The following is a 25,199-nucleotide window of genomic DNA, read 5'->3' as shown; positions in this document are numbered from 1 at the left end:
GTCTCTCATTTATGCGTGGTCTCAAAAACGATAGACAAACTACAAACTTAGTAGTAGAATACAAATTTACCGGGAAAAAAAAACCTAGTGGAAGAGAACTTTTAGTAAAAGGTTGTGGTACCGACAAAATTAACCAAAACTTTTAGGACCTTTCAAATCTTCAACTAGGCAATGAGGTAAGTGTCCTGTTGTATTTCTCTTGCGTGTAACATTTCTCAAGTTTATTTTTTATTTTTTTTTTTATTTTTTTTTTTTACTAGGTATATAAACGTATATGTATTTCTTAAGAGTAATGGTACAAAATAGCTCTGGGCTAAATAATTAGATGGACAGATATATTAAATAATTTATTTAACTTTTCACAAATCTAGAAAGATTGTATGAATTCAGTACTTAAATGAAAAGAGCTGAAACCTCCCATGGTGGCATTACTCTTTTATTAGGGGTTGTTTGGTTAGAGGGAAATATGTGGTGGAAAGTGAGATGAATAAATGAAAGAAAAATTAAGTTGCTAATATGAATTTGGTTGGCATAAATTTTTTTTTTTTTTTTTAAAAAAAAAATTGTGAAAAAAAAAATATTAACTTATAAATTTGGATAACATAAAGTGGAAAGAAAATGATAATATTCATCAAAACTACCCTTATGATTTCCAATACTAGAAAATAATTTAATTTGTTTTAGATGAACATCTTTATACCCAATTCTTTATATCGATTTTTATCAAAAATTAAATAAATAAAATATAATGATATAATACTAAAAATAGTAATACAATTGTTTATATCCATTTTTAGAATCTGACTAATTCGTGAAATTCTCTCACGGTCAGCACATGCACGTAGAAACAAAACGTATGAGTTTTTCACCAAAAAATAGTAGTTTAATCAAACTTAGCAGCCTATTTATAAAAATTCTTAGGGCAGTTCCTTGATGTCACCTTCTACTGATAAGAGTCTTATCAGTTTATCATAATTATTATCGGGAATGACACCATTAGCCATATCCCCGACAGCAATTAACTTTCAAAATTCACGGTTACTGAAGATACAAGAAATTCCTTCCCCCTTTCTCTCTCTAGAATTCATGTATCTCAACCAAAAAGATCTCCCTTTTTCTTTACCTTACTTCTCCTATTTATAGAGATTTACAAATGTCGATGGACTGCTGGATCTAGGCCCGTTCCTCCATGAGTCCCGGTCCTCTTTGATGGGCTTATGCGCGTTCGGCCCATATGGCAGTGCCTTTCTATGGGCCTGACCCACCTGTATGGACTAAATGTCGCGTTTGCAAGTCATATCCGGCCCATGTCCTATCGGGCCTCCTCAACTGCCCCCATAATTACCCCTTGTTTAATAAGGGGGTAATTATTGAAGGCGTCTCATCATGACATTGACGGCTCGAGAAACCCACATGGGGGAACGGATGGTCAGATCCAGAATCAATGTTCCGGGGCTCGATGAATTTCTCACCTTCCTGACGCTTCGGCCCTCGGGTCCCCCTCGCCTTTATAAGGTTCTAGAATACCACTCCATGCCTTTTTACCATCTCCATCATCAGTCAAATCTCTCTCTTTTTAGAACAGCGCTAAGCTTTTTCCGGTGAAATCCTTCAAGAGTCGTTCTTCCAGCGGTCTTGTAGTGCTCTTTGTTGCTTTCTACCTCAGAGGTTAGTTTTGTTCCTTTTTACTTTCGGCAGGCTTCTTTTTACCCCTTTTAGATCCTTCAAACACTTCCACCATGGTTGTAGATCTAGATATTCTTCGTATGAGACTTAGACTTCCTGACAACATCAAAGTTAGGGTTTGCCCTAAGGATGTTAATATTATGACCGGTGCGGCCTCCTGCCCGGCGAAGTTTTATTTACAAACCTTCAATTGAATGTCGTTAGGTTCCCTCTGCACCCCTTCTTTAATTATGTCTTTAATAGACTGGGGATATCCCCCCTGCAGGTAAACCCCAATTTCTTTAGAATCATATCCGTTATGCTTCTGTTGATTCGTGACAGAAGTCTGGACCTTGACCTCATAGATCTTCTTCTGTGTTATAAGGTCAGTAAGATCCGAACTAACGAGCCCTTCTACCACCTCTACCCGATCGAGAAGATATCCATATGTACGGACACAATCAAATCTGAAAAGGGTTGGAGGGATAACATCGTGGGCATTAGTGGGGCTTGGTCTTCGCCGGCTGCAGAGGGTTACCCAATCCCGAGCGCCTTTGGCGTCTGTTCTGTTTCCTCATATAAGAAATTCAAATCTCACAAACACGATTGCCCCTGCGAAACATGCGTTCCCCGCTTTTGTACTTTCTTATGCCGCTCCTTAGGAATACCTTGTGATGACTTGAGCTACGGTGTTTGCAGGGATAGGAGTAATTACTTGAAGAAATACGTTCTGAACGATATTCCTTCCTGCTCAGACCTCCTCACTTTAGACAACCTCCTAGCGCTCTCATCCCTCGGCTACAACATGAGCAGGCTTCAGATTCCTTCTTTTGGCAGGAAGAAAAATACTCCCCCAGCCACTTCTGCTGCTGGGGCAACCTCCTCTCCTGCATCAGCCTCTTCCTCAGCCACCATCTCTGACACTATCCCGAGCACGGTGGCTATTGACTCTGTTGTCAGCACCCCTGCTGCCAACCCGAGCGCGTCTCCCCAAATCACCACAGCCCCTGCTGCCGCTGGGGGCGCTCGGGACAAAGAACGAGGTAAAAGGCCTCATCCTGACAGTGGAGTCGACCCTGAGGAGGAACCTCTCATAAGAAGGACCCGGGTCTCTGGGCCAGGTGCTCTCTTGCATCGCCCGGTCAGAGCTCCTGCCCCCTCCGGGCCTATTGCAGCTGGTGCCTCTGCTTCTGCTTCAGGCTCCCCTTCTCTTCCCACTTTACCACCGTGGGCCCCTCGGTACACCCGAACGGATGGGACGTTCGTGAAGCCGAACGAGACCATGCTGAAGGATGGCCAGACCGCCATGGCGTATTATAGGAGCATGTGGACTCCGAAAAACCTTGAGGCGGTGAAAGGCCTATCCCAGAAGGAAGTGTTCAGCCGCTTTCCCCAATCTGCCATGGAGGTGACTTTTATTTTCCAACTCATGAATTCTCTCATATTATTTGGTCTTGCCTTCGCTCGACCAGACTATTGGCTTAACCGTTATTAATGTACATCTATGCAGACTTTGTTCAGAATGATGGCTATGCAGAAGCAGGTAGAGATGGGGAACGCCAGGGCTCGTAAGTTTTTTGATAGCCTGGAGGTGGCCAATAAAGAAAACGACCTTCTCGCCAGCAAGAATACCGAGGTATTGGCTCGGCTTAAAAAAACTGAACAAGAAAGAGATGTCTTGAAGAAGGAGAACGACTCTCTTCAGGATGAGAAGGATGCCCTCCAGCTTGAAAAGAGCGTCTGGCAGACTGAGCGTGATTCAATCAGAGACGAAAAGGCAGAGCTCCAGCGCCTTCTGGCTGATGAACAGTCTGCTCGGATGGCTTTTGAGAAGAGAGCTCTGGATGAGCGTACTGCTCTGATTGATACAATCAGCAGAGTGAACGGTGGGATACTGGCTCTTCATGCTCGGTTCTCAAGGGTCGGCGCTCTTAGATACGCTCAAGGATTCCGAGAAGGTTTCTCCGACCGAGTTCCGGATGAGGGACAGACCAGCTCCACTCCAGATGAGGTCGACAAGGATTTAGGGATCGACCCTCTGGGGGTCTATGTTGACCTAGAACCCACCGAAGCGGAGCGCATATTTGATGAGTGCCAGGACATTGCTTCCTCAATGATCATTACAGCTCCTCCTACCGCTCTGCCTCTAACCGCTCCTCAATCGTCAACTGTGGTACCTCCCATAGCCACTGCTGACATTGACCCCCAGCAGAATGATTCTGTTATTCATCTTGATTCCCCACCTCGTGAGGGTGAGACGGCTGATGGGACCGAGGAGGCGGGTCGGCAAAACCAGGATGCTGTCGGTACTGAGGCAGCTAGCTAGGACTCCTCCGGACTCTTCGATTCCATACTTTTTTGTAACAATGTGACTTGAATATTTTCATTTTTTGTAAACTCAATGCTTATTATGAATGAAATGACAGAACTCTTTTTCCCTTTTTCCTTTGTGTTGCGCTCTGTTCAACCTATTTTCAATACATATATACCTTTTCTCTCTTTTCTTTTATATTAACTTTGTCGTGTGCTTGTTTATGGCAAGTGCTTGGCGTTCGGCTTGCGGTGCCAGCTGCCACTTTTCTTGCTCAGGTGCCTGGCGCTCGGCTAGAATGCCACTTGCCACTTGGCTTTTCATTTTATAGCAAGTGTCTGGCATTCGGCTTATGGTGCCAGCTGCCACTTATCTTGCTTAAGTGCCTGGCGCTCGGCTAGAATGCCACTTGCCACTTGGCTTTAAATTTTTAGCAAGTGTCTGGCGTTCGGCTTGTCGTGCCAGCTGCCACTTATCTTGCTTAAGTGCCTGGCGCTCAGCTAGAAGGCCACTTGCCACTTGGCTTTAAATTTTTAGCAAGTGTCTGGCGTTCGGCTTGTGGTGCCGGCTGCCACTTATCTTGCTTAAGTGCGTGGCGCTCGGCTAGAATGCCACTTGCCACTTGGCTTTAAATTTTTAGCAAGTGTCTGGCGTTCGGCTTGTCGTGCCAGCTGCCACTTATCTTGCTTAAGTGCATGGCGCTTGGCTAGAAGGCCACTTGCCACTTGGCTTTAAATTTTTAGCAAGTGTCTGGTGTTCGGCTTGTCGTGCCAGCTGCCACTTATCTTGATTAAGTGCCTGGCGCTCGGCTAGAAGGCCACTTGCCACTTGGCTTTAAATTTTTAGCAAGTGTCTGGCGTTCGGCTTGTGGTGCCAGCTGCCACTTATCTTGCTTAAGTGCCTGGCGCTCGGCTAGAATGCCACTTGCCACTTGGCTTTAAATTTTTAGCAAGTGTCTGGCGTTCGGCTTGTGGTGCCAGCTGCCACTTTTCTTGCTCAGGTGCCTGGCGCTCGGCTAGAATGCCACTTGCCACTTGGCTTTAAAAAAAAAAAAAAAATTTATTTTTATTTTTATTTATTTTTATTTTTTATTTTTAGCAACCCATTGAAGAGGAAAGTTATTTTTATAAACTTCAGTAATTTGCACATTCATACGTACTTGATTGACAACAAACAACATCCAATAAAGCCGAAACTTAGCTTTTATTGGTAGTACCTCTTCAGAGACGTGGCATTCTAGGGCTTGCTGACCAACCTTCCCGCCATGGTTTCCAACGTATATGCTCCCTTGCCTACGACTTCTGCAATTCTGTATGGGTCTTCCCAGGGTGGCATCATTTTTTTGACTATCCCCACCTTTCTTTTCAGAACCAGATCGCCAGGGGCAAAGTCCCTGTGTTTCACTCTTTTGTTGTGACTATTCGCCAACACTTGCTGATATGATGCTAACCTTATAGCTGCAGCGTCCCTCCTTTCGTCTATCATATCGAGGTTCAATCTTAACATTTTGTCGTTCTGATCTCGACTCCATGCTAAGCTTCTGATAGTGGGGACCAAGTGCTCAACCGGTATAACTGCCTCGGTACCATATGCCATTGCAAACGGGCTATCCCCAGTCGGCCGCCTTGGGGTGGTTCTGTAAGCCCATAGGACGTTCGGGAGCTCATCCAACCACTTCCCTTTATGGTCTTCCAGCTTCTTCTTAATGCAGGCGAAAATGGTTCTGTTTATGATTTCTGCTTGTCCGTTGGCCTGAGGATGACTTACTGCAGCCAACTTCTGGTTGATTCCATACTCCTCCAGTAGCTCTCTTACTTGCCTGCTGTCGAGGTTCGTGCCATTATCCATGACTATTGATCTTGGAACGCCGAAACGGCAGATAATATTGTTCCAAATAAATCATCTCACATGAGTCTGAGTCACGCTAGGATATGGTTCTGCTTCCACCCACTTAGTGAAGTAATCCGTGGCCAGTAACACATATTTGTTCTGAGCTCTTGCAGTTGGCAGAGGACCGACCACATCCATCCCCCATTGCGCGAAAGGCCATGGCGAGGCCATTACGTGCAATTCCTCAGGTGGTTGGTGGATCAATGGTCCATATCGTTGGCATTTATCGCACCTTCGAGAGAACTCCTCCGCATCTCTTAACATGTTCGGCCAGAAATACCCTTGTGTCATTGCTTTATGCGCTAACGATCTTCCCCCAGAATGATTGCCACACACACCCTCATGAATAGCTCGCAATACCTGCTGCGACTCCGCGGGAGTGACACACTTCAAGTATGGGCCAGAGTAGGATCTTCTGTACAGCTGGTTATGCACGATGGCGTACTTTGCAGCATTCTTTTTGAGTTTCCTAGCTTCATCCCTTTGCATAGGCAAAACGCCATCTCGAATATAAATAATGATGGGGTCAATCCAACTCGGTTCATACGGTATGACGTTGACTTGCCAAGGGTCAGAGTCCAAGGGTTCTTCGAAAATAGATGGCTGGGTCAATATTCCTACTGGAATCACCCTCGCCAATGTTTCACCGGAACTCGAAGCACTACATGCTAACCGGTCCGCATCTGCATTCTGTTCCCTCAGTAACTGTATGAATTCAATCTTTGCAAAGTCCTTGGCTTTATGCAGAACGGCAGAACGATATGCCCCCATCGTGTCATCCTTGGTCGCGTACTCACCATTTACCTGCCGAACAATCAACTGTGAGTCACTATAAACAGTCAAACTTCTGACCTGTAACTCTTTGGCCAACTTTAACCCATTCAGCAACGCCTCGTATTCCGCTTCGTTATTGGTGGCTCGGAACTCAAGTCTAAGTGTTTGACTCAAAGAAGTACCCTCTGGGGTTTGTAGTTTAACCCCAATGCCAGCCCCCATCTGGTTAGAGGAGCCATCCACATAAAGTTTCCAAGAGCCGCACTTGAGGTCTTCTTCCGTATCTTCAGAATCACATTCTAGCAGAAAATCGGCTACCGCTTGTCCTTTGACAGCTGTTCTCGGCTCATATGCTATGTCAAATGAATTTAACTCTATGGCCCACTTTGTCATTCTGCCCGAGAGTTCTGGCTTGTGCATAAGTATTCTGATTGGGAAAGTTATTAGAACAGCTATAGGGTGGGATTCGAAATAATGCCTCAACTTTCTTTTTGCGTTTACCAGTGCAAGTATCACCCGTTCGGCCTTCGAGTATTTTCGTTCTGCCTCGGTCAATGTTTTACTGACATAAAATACCGGGTGTTGCACGCCTTCCTTGCAACGAATCAGAACGGCACTTGTCGCAACACTAGATACTCCAAGATACAAAAATAACTTTTCTTCTGGATCCGGGGCTGACAGGACTGGTGGATTCTGCATATATTCCTTCAAATGGGTCAATGCTTGTCGTTGCTCATTTCCCCAGACCTATCTTCCATGACTCCGAATCGTGTAAAAGAACGGCTTGCAACGGTCTGACAATTTTGAAATGAATCGACTTAATGCAGCTATTCGTCCTGTGAGGGCTTGCACCTCTCTGATCGTCTTTGGCTCGGCATTCTTAATCAAAGCCACTGCTTGAGCGGGGCTAACTTCGATGCCTATGCTGTTGACCACGTGCCCCAAAAACTGACCGGAACTCACACCGAATGAGCACTTAGTTGGATTGAGCCTCATACCGTATCGCCTCAGCACATCAAATATATCTTGCAGATATTTCAGATGATCATTCTTCTTCCTACTCTTTACCACCATATCATCAATATAGGCTTCCACAATCTTTCCTATTTGATCCTTGAAAATTTTGCTAACAAGTCTTTGATAAGTTGCTCCCGCGTTCTTTAGTCCGAAAGGCATAACTTTGTAGCAGTATGTCCCTCGCTCGGTTACAAAAGAAGTTTTTTCTTCATCTGCCGGGTCCATAGGGATCTGATTATAACCTGAATAAGCGTCCAGAAAGGTTAAGCGTTCATACCCGGTGGTAGCATCCACCATTTGATCAATCTTTGGTAGCGGGAAGCTATGCTTCGGATAGGCTTTGTTCAAATTGGTGAAATCAATGCATACTCGCCATTTCCCATTCTTCTTCTGCACGACAACGACGTTGGACAACCAATCTGGGTAGTGTACTTCTCTGATAAATCCCGCATCAAGCAGCCTATCAACTTCCTCGGCTATGATTTGGTTGCGTTCTGGAGCAAATCTTCGTTGCTTCTGTTTTACTGGTTTGAAATTGGGATTGACATTCAAAGAATGACAGGACACGGAGGGATTAATTCCAGGCATGTCTAGGTGACTCCATGCAAATACATCGGCATTGTGAGACAAGAAGTCAACTAGCTCTTGTCGCTCTTCTATGGTCAGTCTTATTCCTACTCTGGTAGTTCGTTCTAGCCTGGACTGATCGATCTGCACATCCAGAAGGGGCTCCTCGGTCAAGTCAACTGACCCCTCCACCCTGTTCTGCTTGGGCGGAGGTTCCTGTAATTGCTATCTGGGGCTTGCCGGTCGGACGGGCGCCTTCCCTTTCCCAGCATACTTTAGTGTGACGGAATAGCACTTTTTGGCTGCAACCTGATCCCCACGAATATCTATTACCTTATTTCCATCAGGTCCGAGGCACCTCATGACCTGATGCAAAGTTGAGGGTACTCCTTGGACTCTGTGAATCCATCCTCTTCCCATCAGGAGATTGTACGAGGGGTGAATCTCTACAACCACAAAAGTTTCCTTAAGAGTTCGTTCTGCAGCTTGAACTTCTACTTCCACCATTCCGACGGGCTCCACCCTCTTGCCATCGAACCCTAACAAGGGATTTCCAGTGGGCTTGAGCCTCTCTGGTTTAATCTCGAGCCGATCAAATGTGTCCCTCGGCATGACATTCGCACTGCTCCCGGGATCGATCAAAACTCTGCGCACCAAGCAGTCTGCCACTATCAAACTGACTACCAACGGATCTTCATGGGGGACTTGAACACGCTGCAGGTCTGTCCTGTCGAACTTTATCTGTATGGATGCGATCTGCTGGTGTAGAGTATTCACACTGCTGACCCTTTTCTTCATCTGCGCCTGCCGTAGGCGCGCTCGGAGCAGCTCATCTGAATCTTCGCTGGGCTCGGGTCGACCGTGGATAGCATTGATTATGCGAACTGGTTGTGAATTATGGGAGCTTTGTTTATGGCTCCTTTTTACTTGTTCCATCGGTCGATTCTGCTCTGTTGCCGAGCCTTGAACATAACTCGCGAACTCCCCTCTAGCTATCAACATCTCCACTTGCCTTCTCAAATTCCTGCATTCATTAGTCTGATGACCGAAATCGGAATGGAAAGCACAATGTTTAGTCTGATCCCTCTATTCGAGGGGTTGCCTAATTGGCAGTGGTGGATGAAACTTATCTTTGTTCTCCTGATACAGCCTCGCCAGGGTGACCTTCAGCGGAGTGATCAGCTCTTCCTCCTTGGACCTCTTTTCTGCCTTCCAGGAGGTCTGACGCTGCGGCTGAGCCTGCTTCTGCTTGATCTTTGCCTTGGACTTCTCCTCGGTCGACACGAGCGACGCTGTCCGAGCATTGGCTGCCTCCTCTTCTTCTAGGCGCACAAAGCCGTCGGCTCTTTCATTGAGTTCATCCATAGTCGTCGGCGTGTTCACTACCAGACTGGTATGGAACGGAGTGCCACGTGTCATGGCTAACTTGAAGGCTTGAACCGCTGTAGAAGGGTGGCATTCGATCACCATACTTTTAGTGAGATTAAACCTGGTGAGAAAAGCCTGGAGACGTTCATCTTTGTGTTGTCTTATTGTGAATAGGCTTGAGATGTCCTTTGGCGGACGCTTGTTCCCATAGTACTGACTTATGAACCGATCGCACAGATCTCGGAAGCTACCAATGGAGCTCTTAGGCAAGTTCTTGAACCAACTGAGCGCCGGTCCAGCTAGGCTTGTAGGGAAACATTTGCACATTAAAGCGTCGTTTTCCGTATTCAGGGCCATCTTCAACTGGATATGGTACACATGATCGATCGGATCGGTTGTTCCGTCAAACAGAATAAATGCTGGCATAGCAAACTTCCTTGGATGAGGGGCATTCAGGATCTCGTCAGTGAAGGGTGAATCAACCGTTCGAGCTGCGGATCGGAGCGCTTCATTCTCTCTTTGGCGCCCAGTGATAGCTCTGTGGGCTACGGTTCTGCTCTCCGAACTGCGATGAGTGACTGTAGCCATGGAAGGCCGGTAGGACGGATCGAACGACCGTTCCTCTAAGAGTTCTCTTTGCCAAGGCGACGCAACTTGGCGGCGATCAACCTCTATCACCTCCTCTCGGTTGAACCTTTCCCGATGTGGATCTAAGGTTATGGCTTCATTCTGTCTGATCTGCTCATGTCGCGGATCAACGTGAGTCGATCCTTCGTGATCCTCAACTCGACGAGCATTTGGCGGCAAATCACGGTGGAGAGCCGACTGACTGTTCTCGTCCTGCTCGCCTTGATGCGCGATATTAGATTGAACACCTCCTTCTCCGGCCGGAGGTGGACGCGAAACTGCGGGCATTTGCTGATGTTGCATTCCAGCTTTCAATTCTGCATTCTCTTTTTTGAGAGCTTCGATCAAGTTCATCAACTCATCAAGCTTTGTTTGCTGGACCGCCTCCATCGGATTGGAGCTTTCACTTATCATTATTCCTGAACGGAGTAAAGGCATTAATCTCAAGTTCGCGAGTAGATCCGAGCTTCGTGAGTGGGAATTTTTCAGATCTGGTTTCGAATTCTCCGAATTATGCTCACAGTTGACGAGATCTGAATTGTCCGAATTCTAAATCCGTCAGATCCTGCCACAATCGAACAACTCGTTATTGCGTAGATCTGAAGCCACTTCTGCCAAAGCTTCAGGAACTGAAATTCCTCCAGAGTAGGTCACAATCGCTCAGATTTGGATCCAACTCCCAAAGATCGAGTCTCGATCAACCGAATTGGTCTGAATCCACGCGATATTCCTCATTGATCAACCAAACTTCCATGCGTATTACTACAGACGGCGCCAATTGAAGATACAAGAAATTCCTTCCCCCTTTCTCTCTCTAGAATTCCTGTATCTCAACCAAAAAGATCTCCTTTTTTCTTTACCTTACTTCTCCTATTTATAGAGATTTACAAATGTCGATGGACTGCTGGATCTAGGCCCGTTCCTCCATGAGTCCCGGTCCTCTTTGATGGGCTTATGCGCGTTCGGCCCATATGGCAGTGCCTTTCTATGGGCCTGACCCACCTGTATGGACTAAATGTCGCGTTTGCAAGTCATATCTGGCCCATGTCCTATCGGGCCTCCTCAGTCACACACGCCAGGTCCAAGCTTAATCTTAATCCGACCGCAATTATTGAGAAATGTTACATCGCAAGAGAAATATTACAGGACATTGACATCATTGCCCAGTTGAAGATTTGCAAGGTCCTAAAAGTTTTGGTTGATTTTTTCGGTTCCACAACCTTTTACTAAGTTCTATTCTACTAGGGTTTTTTTTTTTTTGCCCCTGTAAATTTTTTAGTTTGTCTATCGTTCTTTAGATCACACATTAATGAGTGACTGATATATCTTCCTTGTTGGGGGTCTTTACAGGAAGGGTCATGGGATTTTTTAACCACACACGAAGGAATCAGTTGGTTTGAAGGACAAGGTTCGGATTGGTCCCTGGTTGTTGTACCAGTAGATTGAAAGAACTAAAGCACCAATGACTTTAAATGGTGTGCAACACGTTTGTCCTTCTTTGGTGGTTCCGGATCCTCCCAAATTTTAATTTGCTTCAGTCGGCTGCTCAATCAAGCGAATACCATGAATTGAATTAATGATAATGACTTTCACCAGAAAGAAAAATAGAAGAGTAAATTTACCCTAAAAATCCCTTAAGGTTAGTTTGGTTAGTTTGAAATAGCGAGAAAGGAAAATAAATAGAAAATTTATAAATTTTTTAACGGTTTGATTAGCTAAAAAAGGAAAGTTTTTAAGGAAAGTAATATTTCCGTAACTGCTTGACTCAAAATGTCTCTTCCATAAAACACGCGAAAATTTTAATTTTGCATGAAAATTGTATCATGATATATTAGTTTTCTCTTGTAAGTTGTTTCTTTGTGTTCTTCTTCATACTCACAAAAGGAAAGTTTTCTTACACAAATTAATATTCCTAATTTGGTTAGAAATCTTACTCTTCAAATTAAAAAAATAAAAAAAATAAAAAAAAAAACAAAAAAAATTATTTTATTACTATTATTATTATTATTATTAGTATTATTAAATTCATAAGGGTAATTTAATTGTATATATTATTTTACTACTACTATTATTATTATTATTATTATTATTTTACTATTAAATTCATAAAAGTAATTTTGACATGTAAAATCATTTTCCATTCACTTTCTTGGTATCCAAACTAATTAAACAATATTTTCTCATAAGTTTTTTCTAAAAAATTCTTGCTAACCAAATGCATATTTGGTTAGCTGGAAATTGACGATGGAAAGTGAAAAGAAAAGAAAGTGAAGTGAAAGAAAAGAAAATTATGTTTCTATCATGCATTTTGTTAGCATGATTTTTTTGCAAAACTTTTGTGAGAATATATTATTTCATTAGTTTGGTTAGCAAAAAAGTGAAAAGAAAATTATTTATATACCAAACCTATCATTATGAATTCAATACTAAGTAATATATATCATGCAACAAGCATAATAAAAATTATAAATAATTATTTTATGAATAAAAATATATGTGTCGTGCATATATATAGAGTCCTAATTTAAAAAGTTAAAATTGTAACTTAATTATGAGTCTTAATTTAAAGAGTTAGAAAGTTGTAATATAATTAGAAGTTCTAATTTATCAAAAAGAAATCGCTCCTTTTGTGAGTCTGAAAAAGGAGGAGAAATAACTTACGAGGGTATAATTAGTAACTAACATATAATGATTGAACTTTCACAAATTTTCGCGTGTTTTACCGAGAAAATATTTTGAGGAAAATCAACCAGTTACGAGATTATCACTTTCCTGAAAACTTTTCTTTTCACGCTAACCGCTAACCAAACTACAAAACAATTTAAAATTTTTTTTGTTTCTTTTACTTTCTAGCTAGTTGACGCTAACCAAACAAACCAATAGAAAACTAATTTTCTTTTCTTTTCTTTTCTTTCACTTTGCATCATCAAATTCTAGTTAACCAAACAGACCCTTAAAGTTTGCAATTTTAACTAACTAGTTTCTTCCTCTTCTATTTTGCTAGAACATGCTAGCAGTATGGCCTGTAGTAAAACCAAGTATCTCCTCTCCTTTCAAAATAAAAGACGGAGGGTTCTAGCCTTGTTATGAAAATTAAAAAGTAAAAATTTATCGAGGGCACTTGCCATCTTATTTTGCAATTGCAACCCCAAAAAAGGGGATGAAAAAAGTGTTTCATCACACCAAATAACAAAGAATGAAACAAGCACCCACACAATTATGTGGCTCATCAGTGTGTCTAACCCATGCACCAAGGAGAAGGTAATTTTGTTTGAATAATTATAGGAAGTAAATAATCCAGAAAGACTTCCCAACAACAACGATACCATAATCTCGATATCATCGACCAATTATATATATATATATATATATATATATATATATATATTTGAAAAGTCGACTAATTAGCCTTTAGAATCAAACAAAAAATCATCAACCAATTATATATATATATATGGAAAGTCGACTAATTAGCCTTTAGAATCAAACAAAAAATTCCAAATGAGTAAACAAAAAAGTCAAATAAGTTTGTTGAAGCTCGTGTGATGTTCCTAAATATTAAACACATGTTAGATAAAGTCAATTGTGTAAGACTTGGTGGAAGAAATTACAACAATTTATAGAAAGAGAAATTATAAAAAAGCACGAGTGAGGCGGCTTTAAACTATTTTGAATAAGCAAAAGCAAATGATAAACATCCACGCAACGGTGGAAGTACTAAATTAGCTAATGAAAACAACAATACCACAAAATGATACACATAATAATTAATAAACAAACTCTTTATGCAAAAGAGTTAGGAATCTAATAATCACATCACATGTACCAATCTCATGTCATAAAAAAATCAATTTTTCATATATATCTATCAATAATATTTATTCACTTCGTTTTAGAATAAATGTCCACCATTTTTTATTTTTAGCTGTCCAAAACTAAATGTTCAAATTGAAAAGTTAATTTTTTCTTTTGCTATTTAGCGAAAAAAAATTATTATTTTCTGTAATATTACCAACTTAACCTTATTACATTGAATTTATAAAAAGTAAACTATTACGTAACTATAAACTCCTTTTGTATAACTTTGATAATTTACATTAAAAAATCATTCTCTTAAAAAGTTAGATTCTAAAAAACAGGATAATTTTTTTTAAAAAAAAAAAGATATTAAAAGTGAGGCATTCTTCACCCAAACAAGTCCTGTTTCCCCAAACCAAATACTAAGTAATTAGAAATTCAGAATTTCTTGACCTTTACTCCCTATCACAATCAGGTATAGCACGCACATACAACAACACACGCTTGTCCAAATACGAGTAAACTACGACCACTAATTTTATAGGTGATTCATATATATATATATATCTTGATTGTGACCGTTTCTTGGTACAATCGACATTGCATTATTCACAAACTGATGTTGATAACTTATAAAGCAGGACACTTCTATAAAGCGTCTAAATATTATTTTTTATTAGACACACGTGTCCGAGGCTCGGACACACGATCCGACACTTTTGTGAGACCAAATTTATTTTCTCATTCCTCTCAGTCTCTCCTCTTCTTTAATTATCTCTCTTCATGAACAATATATATATATATATATATATTTAAGTTACATGAACAAAACTTTGTGAAAGACTGAAAGTATATATGTTTATTCATATACATATTTAGTTCATTATAGTTATGTCTCTTCTGTATCTTCATTTAGAATTTGGATCAACTTTATTTTTTATTTATTTTCTGTTTTGTCTTGTCTATATTTTTCTTATAACAGAGGAATTTGGATCAACTTTATTTTTCATTTATTTTCTGTTTTGTCTTGTCTATATTTTTCTTATAACAGATATGAAATTATTGAAATTGATTCTGTTATTTGTTGTTATTTTATTTATCTGTACAAGATTCTAGTAATTATATATATATATATATATATATATATATATATATATATAATTTTATAGGCGTATCCCCGCCGTGTCCGTGTCCTATTTTTTTAAAATTTACCGTGTCAACGTATCCGTATCGTGTCGTACCCGTATCTCGTATCCGTGTCCGTACTTCATAGTTGATAACCAAGTTATTGTATAATGAAATAATGAATATTTTATGACCATGGTTTAATACACGATGCCTTATAAAATGGTTACTTAATAGAAGAATATTCACAGAAAACCAATATTGACCTAAATAGTATTAATGAACAAGTTCAATTTCTTAAAACCAAATAGTATGCTTAAGAAAAAGTCAGGAATCGATTTATGTGTCAGTGAATTGAAATAAGTATCTATCACCGAAATGAAAATGAGATATTAAACGTCACCATCTAAATAAATACATATTCACACACAGGTCACACAGAGGGGCCGAACCAGCATATGCCTAAAAATATTAAGTTTCTAAAATTCTCTTATCTTTTTTTTTTTCGCTTTACTTTTTAAATTTCTTTAATTTCCTTTTAAAAAAAGTCAAAATTTCCTTATTCAATCGATCATACTTTTATTCATTTCTTTCAAAATTTTATCATTTTTTTTTTCCTATTACTTCTTCTTTGTTTTTTTTTTTTTTTTTTTCCTTCTTAAACACCTTTTATTTATTTATTTATTTTTATTATGCCCCTGAATTTAAATGCGGGCTTCCCTGCTCGCACACATACAAGTAGAATCTTAACCAAGACTCCAATAATATCCCATATGAACAATGCAGACGCGTAACGCATGTGGCATCAAGTAAACTGTCCTATATATGAATATTGTAAATAGACAGAAAAGTTTGACATTTTCCACAAAATGTCTCTATCAAAACCTAGGACACATTATTTGTGAAAAACTCGTGGGTTTTGTTTTTAAATGCATTTGCAAAAATACCAATCTGTGAGTGTGAGGAAACTTCACTAAATAGATATTCTAGCTATATATAAGGTTCTATGTCTGGATACATTTCTAAGTCATCAACCTCTGCAAAATATACCTCTGTTACCAACTTCGAAACACTGTCCATGGCACTCTTTCATAGCATGTCTATTTCTACCAAGATTACTCCGAAAACCATCCCACAAACTGGCAACACCGTACTCGCTCATTTTGCAACTATTCCTACCACCCAGAAATGGAGCATTTCCGAAACCCTCACCTTGGCTTCTAAGCCCTCGAAACAAGAAAACCTTAAAATTGAATATGCCAACTTTACAGTTGAGTTCCAAACCTTGCAATAGCAAGAGCTAGCCTCATGCACTGGGCTTTTTTTTTTATTATTATTTTTTTTTTTCCTTAATTAATATCTCCTATATGTTTCAACAGCTGACACTACTACTTTTGCAGGATGAGCTTCACATGAAACATGAACAAAAACTGAACGAAGTTAGATATGCATTCAGCAAAGTAGGAGAAGATGAATTAGAAGATTTGGTCATGATTGATGCCGTCCAGCGCCTAGGCATTGACTACCACTTTCACAAGGAGATTGATGCAGTCTTACAGAGGCATTATACTAAGATTAACAGTAGTAATCACACTGAAATTGATAACTACAACCATCTTTATGAGGTCTCACTTCGATTCAGACTACTGAGACAACAAGGTTACTATGTGCCTGCAGGTGAAGTGTATTTTCTTTTCCTCCTACCCTAACTTGATTATGATTTTTGAGTTATCAATCAGTTCTCAACCAACAATTTTGGGTTTCAACAGATGTGTTTAACATATTCAAGGACAAGCACGGGATGTTCAAAGAAGAAATGAAACAAGACATCAAAGGATTGATGGGGTTATATGAAGCGTCGCAGCTAAGAATAGAAGAAGATGAAGATGTACTTGATGAAGCCGCAAACTTTACCAGCCAGACTCTATCTACATGGGTCACAAATCTTGATCATCATCAAGGTAGGATTATTGGGAGAACTCTGGAGAATCCATATCACAAGAGCTTGGCAAGGTCCATGGTGAAGAACTTCCTCAAAGATTTCAAAGGCATTACTGGTTGGGAAAATGTCCTGGAAGAACTAGCCGAAATGGATTACAAGTTGGTTCAATCCAAACACCAAAAGGAAATCTTTCAAGTTTCCAAGTGAGTGTGTATTATGGCTTGGGAATTAATTTTTTTGTAATTGAGATATAGTTTACATTTATATATATCATTCTGTAATTGAGATCGATTTATGTCTAATGTGCATATCTTTAAAATTTTAGATGGTGGGAAAACCTGGGTTTGGCAAAGGAGTTGAAGTTTGCTAGAGACCAACCACTTAAATGGCACATGTGGTCGATGGCGATCCTCACAGATTCAAGCTTGTCTGAGGAAAGGATTGAGCTAACAAAGCCAATTTCTCTTATTTACATAATAGATGACATCTTTGATGTTCATGGGACGCTCGAGGAACTCACTCTCTTCACAGAAGCTGTCAACAGGTATGCGTTGAAGAAAGAGTTTTTATTATTTTATACAAAACTCCTACTACATATTTGTTAGAAATACTGCTTGTATAATTTTAAATGCAGATGGGAATTTGCTGCTGTTGAGCATCTACCAGACTACATGAAGATAAGCTTCAAGGCTCTTTATGACACCACTAACGAAATCGGCTACAAGATCTACAAAAAGCATGGAAGAAACCCCACAGAATCCCTACGAAAGGCGGTATGATAATAATTCTTCCATCTAAATGAATGTAACAATTATGTATATTAGGTATGTACATCAACTAATTATAGAACAATATATGAATGTTGCAGTGGGCCACTTTGTGCAATGCATTTCTAGTAGAAGCAAAATGGTTTGCTTGTGGACACTCACCCAAGGCAGAGGATTACTTAAAGAATGGAATTGTTAGCTCAGGGGTACACGTGGCTCTAACCCACATATTCTTTCTGTTGGGTCATGGCTTAACCAACGAAAGTGCAAATCTTGTAAATGATATTCCAGAACTTGTATCTTCTGTCGCAACAATTCTTCGCCTTTGGGATGACTTGGGAAGTGCCAAGGTAACAAAATTAAATTCACTTTATCGCCATTATTACAACGAATGTAGGTTTTGTAAGTTAATTTAGTGTAAAGTGTTGATAGAGACACTTCCTTTGTACGTGATTTATACCATCAAGTGATCGTGATGGGCCTCACTTAGTGTTGACAATCATCAGCATTGATTATTTATCGGAGATGATACTGGTCCCGTTTAGAGTTTTAATTCACTCCTAATCTAGACTTGGATTAACTTTCAGGATGAAGATCAAGATGGGCATGATGGATCATATGTGCACTACTACATGAAGGAACACGAAGGCTCTTCGGTTGAACTTGCACAGCAACGTGTTCATGACATGATTTCGGATGCGTGGAAGTGTCTCAACAAGGAGTGCCTCCATCCAAGTCCGTTTCCAGTATCTTTTAGAAATGCTTGTGTAAATGTTGCAAGAATGGTTCCTCTGATGTACAGTTACGATAATAATCATCACCTTCCAGACCTTGAGGAGCAAGTGCAGCAAATGCTCTATGGCTCTGTTTCCTTATAAATGTCCTACGAAATCACCAAGAATTTCAGCTTTTTTTTTTTTCAAGCAGTACTACAGCACTTGTAAAATTCATGTACTAGTTTTATAATTTTAGTTCTGGTACACTTTCCAACTTATGTAACGGTTTTTTTTTTTTTTTCTTGAAAGGCAACTTATGTAAGGGTATTGATATTAATGGAGAGTGAGGGTGGGTTCCCTTTTTATGGCCCACGTCAAAAACTTGGAGAAATGTTGCATGAAAGAGAAATATAACCGGACATTGACATGGGAAAGTGATATATCTAATTCCCCATCCTTATTCTCATTCCCATTGAATTTTTTAATCCGCATCTCCGTCTCATTTTCGGTTAAAGTTTCACCACCACCTCTATACCCGCCCTCGACCCCATACCAGCTCCACCCCAGCCTCGGTCCCGTCCCTAACCCCGATTAACATATATATTTTAAATAAATAAAAAACATAATTTTTCTTATTTTCATATATATACTAAATCTAATTTAGTAATAAATTATTATATGTAAAGGTATATTAGTAATTTCACACTTAATCGGTGCGGGGCGGGACGGGTTTATCCCACTCCCACCCCCGGCGGATTTTCAAAATTTACTCCTATCCTCGTTCCCGTTTACATAAAAGGGTCCCCATCCCCGCTATAAATGGGGCGGGGCGGGTCGGGACAATGCGAGGATCCGACGGAAATAAAAAATTTGCTATCCCTAGTTATGGAGCATTGAAGAAAGAATCGAACGATTTTTCAACAACACAAAAGAATCCATTGCTTTGAATGACTACTTCGATGTTCACCCACTAAAACTTGTATTTTTATTTTTCATTTTTAGACCACACATATATAGGAAAGTGATATATCTTCTTGTGGGGAGAATATTGGGTACCCCAAGGGTACCTCGTCAGCTTGTCCACCTGGTACCCCAATCCAATAAAAACATGACAACTGGCTACCTTTCCACCTCAGCTTCCTACTCAACATGCCATTAACGGAGACGGCGTCAACTTTGTTAAAAAAAAAAATTAGCGTTGACCGGATTGAGGAATCATCTTCACCATCGCCGGCCCCACCAACCAGCAGCCATCGCCGAGCACAAAGCACGTTCTCGGGTAGCCCAGAAATGTCCCTTATGATCTCGCCGAGTTGGCTCACCAACGAGTCTGAGCTAAAGACCCACAAGAATTAAAGATTTTGGAGCGATTGAGAGAGACCCAGATGCGAGAATTGCTTGAATCTGTAACACGGAGTTACGAGCCATACGCCATAGTTTTGAAGGTCAGAGCGCCGCCAGCGCCAGAGAAGATGGCGCTTCGAGCACCGGTCGATTTGGTGATAGTATTAGATGTGAGCGAAGCGTGACGGTAGAGAAATTGCAGATGATGAAACACGCGATGCGATTGATCGTGTCGTCTCTTTCATCCGCCGATCGTCTCTCCATTGTGGCTTTCTCGGCGAACTCCAAGAGGTTGTTACCACTGAAAAGAATGACGGTGAACGGCCTGTCATCGGCGCGTCGAATTGCCGACGCACTTGTGGCAGGCCAAGGCTCGAGTTTCACCGACGCGCTGAAAAAAGCAGCGAAGGTGTTAGAAGACGTTCACGACGGGCCAGTCTCTGCCGGTAAATCGGCGATGGAAAGGCGTCAATCCTCCGTCGTCTGTTCCACGCACTACTCACACCTCAAGATCCCTGTACACGCCTTTGGATTCAGCCAAGGTGACGCGTACGGCGACGCCTTCGCCAAATTATGGTCGGTTTACTGAGCGTCGTGGTGCAGGATTTCCGTCTGCAGCTCGGTTTCGCCTCCGCTCCGGCGAAGATCGCAGCGGTTATTCACACACCAGTCGGCCCCGCGCTCTCGGATCCGGTTGGATCTGGCTCGGTGAGTTATATGCCGAAGAAGATAGGTTTCATAATTTTTTTTTTTTTTAACGAAGTTAACGACGTTCTGTTAGTGGCATGTTGAGTATGAAGCTGATGTGGAAAGTTAGCCAATTGTCATGTTTTTATTGGATTGGGATACCAGGTGGAACAAGCTGACGGGGTACCCTTGGGGTACCCAATATTCTCTCCTTGTTGTGGGGCACTATAGAAACGATCGAACGATTTTTCAACACAAAAGATTCCATTGCTTTGAAGGACAATGTCTTCAATACGTCAGTATGTTGAAAGAACAAAAAAATGGTGTGCAACCACACTTTTGTGTGTGGGCGTACTGTTGCCATCTGATATAAGGCCATGGCGTAGACACCATGGCTGTTGGGATTTATATGCACTGGCATAGCAAATTCCTATCTAGATTAAAGTGACATATGTTCCTGACATATTTGAAATATTTATGATTTATATAATTGGTGAATTTAATGTATTATGTTTCGATTCACTATGAAATTGATAGTGTCCCTGTGATTACAAGATATATTTATATATATGTATGTGATGGCAATCAATGCATGATATATACATAGTAATTATAAATTGTTCATAGTCGGTAATTATGGATGGACTCATAATTAATTAAGACTTGAACTGAATCCGCGTTAGGTTGAGATATATTGCGAGAGCCGTCGTATGCAATTGCTCCCTAGCACCGTCATAGCATTTGACCTTAAGTATGAGAAAATTATAGACTCTTTTATTAATTAATAATTACTTTGATTTGTTCGGCGGATTCTTCGGAATCCTTAGACCGACACTTTGGGTAGTTATGTAATTAATAGTTAGAGGGTTATATTTTCAATATTTGCATCATTGCTACTTGTATTTATTTTGTATTGATTATGGTTGATCACAAAGTAAATTCGAAGGCCTTCGTATGTTTTTAGACAAAATGATTTATTATATATTTATTTATTAAATTATTATTTTTTGTCAAACAAATGTTTTATTGTGATCAAGCCAGAAATAATCAAAGGTACCAAAATAAATATATTAATTAAGTAGTCGGATTGATGGCATTATTTATCCGATAACTAATTATGCATAGAGGGGTCAAAGTGCAATATTTACTTAGTGGTTATTTATTATTTAATTGGAGTTCAATTAATTTCTTTTAGTGGAGTAGAAATTAATTTATGAATTAATTGAATTGGGTCCATGGACCGGGCCAATTATTAATTCATTGTAGCCAATAAAATAATAGGCCCAATGGATTCTCACTCATAGCCCGACTTGATATTGGAATCATATTAGATTTGAGACATGTGAATTAGAGATTGAGAAGGATTAGTTGTTTCCTTTTCTTTACCTTTATGTTACCTATAAATATACATGGTCTATGTATATTTTAGGGGTGATTTTTAGTAGAAGGAAAAAGGAATATATATTTTCTCTCTCTAGAAAATTAGGGTTTATGTTTACATCTAATGGAGGCTCCCACAAGCCTAGTTTTCCAAGGTCATTCATGGAGGCTTATGAGTGATTCCTAAAGGCAAAACAATTACCAAGAAGATGGAGATCCATGGAAAAGGTGTCTAGCAAAAGGGATCTACAATAAGTGAGAACGTTCACTTTAGAGGAGAGATCTAAGGTTTACTCAAACCTTGATGTAAGTATTCAATCTTTTAATTGAATGATACATCATGTTTTATTCTTGCATAAAACTTATCTCTATGTGATGAATCAAGATCTATGAATTTAAATCCCTCGAAAAGTTTTTAAAACTAGCACGTTTCCTAACAGTGGAATCAGAGCATGGTTTGATTCATTACTAGAGATCATGTTTTTATCAAAATCATCATCATGGATCCAAATTATATATATATATTGATGTATGATTTAATATATTGATACATGATGATATATGTATAATTGTGAATGGATGATGATGTGTGTTTGGGCCATGGATGAAGCTTTTAGGTTAATTGAATGTAATTTTATCTTTGGATGACTATAATTAAGGCTTTGATTTAGCCGTTTGAAAGTTCAATGATGTAATTTAATTTTTTCATTGTATTTCAAATTGTAAATATTTTTAAAGCCATGTAATATTCATCAAAGGTTGCTATGAAGATTCAAGAAGGTCCAAGAGGGTTAAATTATGCTTCAGTAATTTTCTAGAATTTTTCCAGAATTTTTCGGATTTTTTCTGGAATTTTTTGGGCTTAATTTAATTTTCTAGAATTTTTAAAATTATTTTTCTGGATTTTTGGCGTTTTTCCGGTGACCGGAAAGTTACCGACGGCGAGATCAACACTGGAAGTTAGGAGGATGATCCGGTGCAACGCGCTTCACATGCGCGTGCACCATCAGCCCTTGGATCTTCATCAGAGGCTGGAAGGTATCAAGTGTAACGCAGCTTATGAAGCCCCAATGCACCGCCAACCAATGGGCGTGTGATTCTCACGCGCCGGATCAAATCAGTTTCATCAAGCTGGCGCGTGAGGAACACGCGCCAGCATGTTTTGGTTGATCAACGCGCGTGGCAGCGCGTGAGGCGCGTGCCACGCGCCTGCTTCTCTTTCCTGCGCGTAGCAGCGCGTGAAGGCGCGTGCCACGCGCCTAAACCTATCCCTAGCGCGTGCAAGCGCGTGGGGTTGAGCTACAGCTCCTCCAGGCGCGTGCAAGCGCGTGTGGGGTCTTCCGGGCGCGTTCCAAGCGTCGTTTTGCTTCACCTAGCGCGTACCAGCTCTCTGCAGGTGTTTACAAGCCGTTGGTGGACGCCCGTACAACAAGAATAGTATTTAAATGTTAAAAGCTGAATCCATTGGTCATTTAAATTGTTTCTGTCTGTTATTTATTTATTTAACCGATGCATGGAATAATTAATTGTTTATTATTATTATTCATGCATTGGATCCATGATATTTAATTAAATGACTTGATTTATATTAATTAAATTATGAAAATTAATTGGATTTGATTACTAATTAATTTGAGAGCACTTATTAGGAAACGAAAAATTATTTTTGTAAATTATTTTTAAAGTGTGCTTCAAATTAAATATTAGTGAATCATTTAAAGTCCAAATATTTTCTAAAGTTAATTGGATTAAAATCAAGACGTTTAGCATGCATCATATCATGTATTTGAATAAAATGAAAACCCTAATTATGAATGATTAAAAAATTGAGTGGGAGCGGGGATTTTTATACATTACCCCATGGCCTTCATTATTAAAACTATTGTAATTAGATCTTCAAAAATAAGGCCCCACGCATTATTTGAAGAGTCTTAATATTACAAAAATGGTTGTCTCATAAAAATAAATATATTAAATTTTCATTGTAATTAGATCTTTAAAAATAAGGCCCAACGCATGATTTAAAGAGTCTAAATTATAATGACAAGATCTTTAATGTTTTATTTTTCATTAGAGTATTAATAATGTTATACACTCAACCTAAAATCAATAATGTTAGCTCCCCAATGGAGTGGTCTACATTATGTGATTTTAGAAAGGCTAAACATAATCGGGAATCATTTCATATAGATAGACAATGCATTGTCTTAAGAGATATGGAGATGATGGGATTTGCCCGCCAATAGCAATAATGAACTTCGCCAACCGAATAAGTTATTGGTGTATTGGTTATCCGATTTTTCATGCAGTGGTTAAGGGACCCACATACTAGTTTAATGGAAGTGCTCACCTAATAGTAGATGAATCTCAACAATAGTAATAATGAACTCCTCCAACAGGATAAGTTATTGACATATTGATTGGTTGATTTATTTTGCTACAGAGTTTAGGGACCCGCATTAATTAAAAGGGATTGTTCACCAATAATGATAATAATCTCTTGTTCAATTGAGATTTATTATATTATGTGTTAACAAACTCATTTTAATTTTAAATATGCATGACAGTATTAATAATTCACCTTGCATATTGTATGAATGTATTTATATTCAGATTAATTATGTCTAATCCAGTTTATCTGCTTGCTTACATATTCAATGTAACTGGATCTCATTAATTTGACTGAGAAAGGAGCTTAGATATTTTATTCATAACGTAAGGGTACAAAATATATTTAATACTCCTATACCTAATTCATTTACTTTAAGATACTTAATGAGATGTTTTAGTGAGATTAGATAGACAGTATGCCAAAGTACTATGTCAGACTTGAATAGCATCAAGATAGCCTAAGGAACTCCAGTATGAAATCGAATTTTGGAAAATGATTGTTTATTATTTAAAATTAGCTGGAGATCAATAGGGTTGACTTGGGTGGTAAGTTTCAAGTTGACATGATTATTGCCTTGTTACCAAACTCGTTCGACTCTGTTAGAGTGAACTAAATAAGGAATCAGTTTGAGTTCACACTCGCTGATATTCTTATAGAATTAGTAACAGATGAAGGGATAATCAAAAGTATGGACGTTCCTATCAATCTAACCTAGTCTATACCATTTTCTTCTAGGTCCAAGTGGACGGGCAAAGCAAAGAAGAAGGATGATAATAGGACTAGGCTAGCACAAAACATGAGTATCCAAAAGGTTAAAGGGAATAAGGCA

The 25,199-nt window shown here is 39.7% G+C and overlaps 1 protein-coding gene across 1 annotated transcript; it reads left to right on the top strand.

Annotated features, from left to right (window-relative positions):
* Positions 1–16,109: 16,109 nt before the first annotated feature.
* Positions 16,110–18,777, top strand: LOC132307252 ((3S,6E)-nerolidol synthase 1-like). Its single transcript, XM_059804964.1, has 7 exons — positions 16,110–16,412; positions 16,543–16,819; positions 16,912–17,287; positions 17,410–17,628; positions 17,719–17,857; positions 17,953–18,201; positions 18,439–18,777. The coding sequence occupies exons 1-7, from the start codon at positions 16,149–16,151 to the stop codon at positions 18,727–18,729; spliced, it is 1,815 nt and encodes a 604-aa protein (XP_059660947.1). The 5' UTR covers positions 16,110–16,148; the 3' UTR covers positions 18,730–18,777.
* Positions 18,778–25,199: the final 6,422 nt, after the last annotated feature.

The sequence above is a fragment of the Cornus florida genome, unplaced genomic scaffold (genome assembly GCF_030987335.1).
Source record: "Cornus florida cultivar Cherokee Brave unplaced genomic scaffold, ASM3098733v1 CherokeeBrave_3.0.0_Hap2_Chr01, whole genome shotgun sequence".
Lineage (NCBI taxonomy): Eukaryota > Viridiplantae > Streptophyta > Magnoliopsida > Cornales > Cornaceae > Cornus > Cornus florida.
This window is presented reverse-complemented; position numbering and strand designations above follow the sequence as displayed.

Bases quoted from the DNA above. Each gene is read 5' to 3' on its own strand.
- LOC132307252 (XM_059804964.1), top strand. From the start codon at position 16,149: ATGTCTGGATACATTTCTAAGTCATCAACCTCTGCAAAATATACCTCT. The intron at 16,820-16,911 runs GTGAAGTGTATT...GGGTTTCAACAG, and splicing joins AGGTTACTATGTGCCTGCAG to ATGTGTTTAACATATTCAAG. The intron at 18,202-18,438 runs GTAACAAAATTA...ATTAACTTTCAG, and splicing joins ATGACTTGGGAAGTGCCAAG to GATGAAGATCAAGATGGGCA.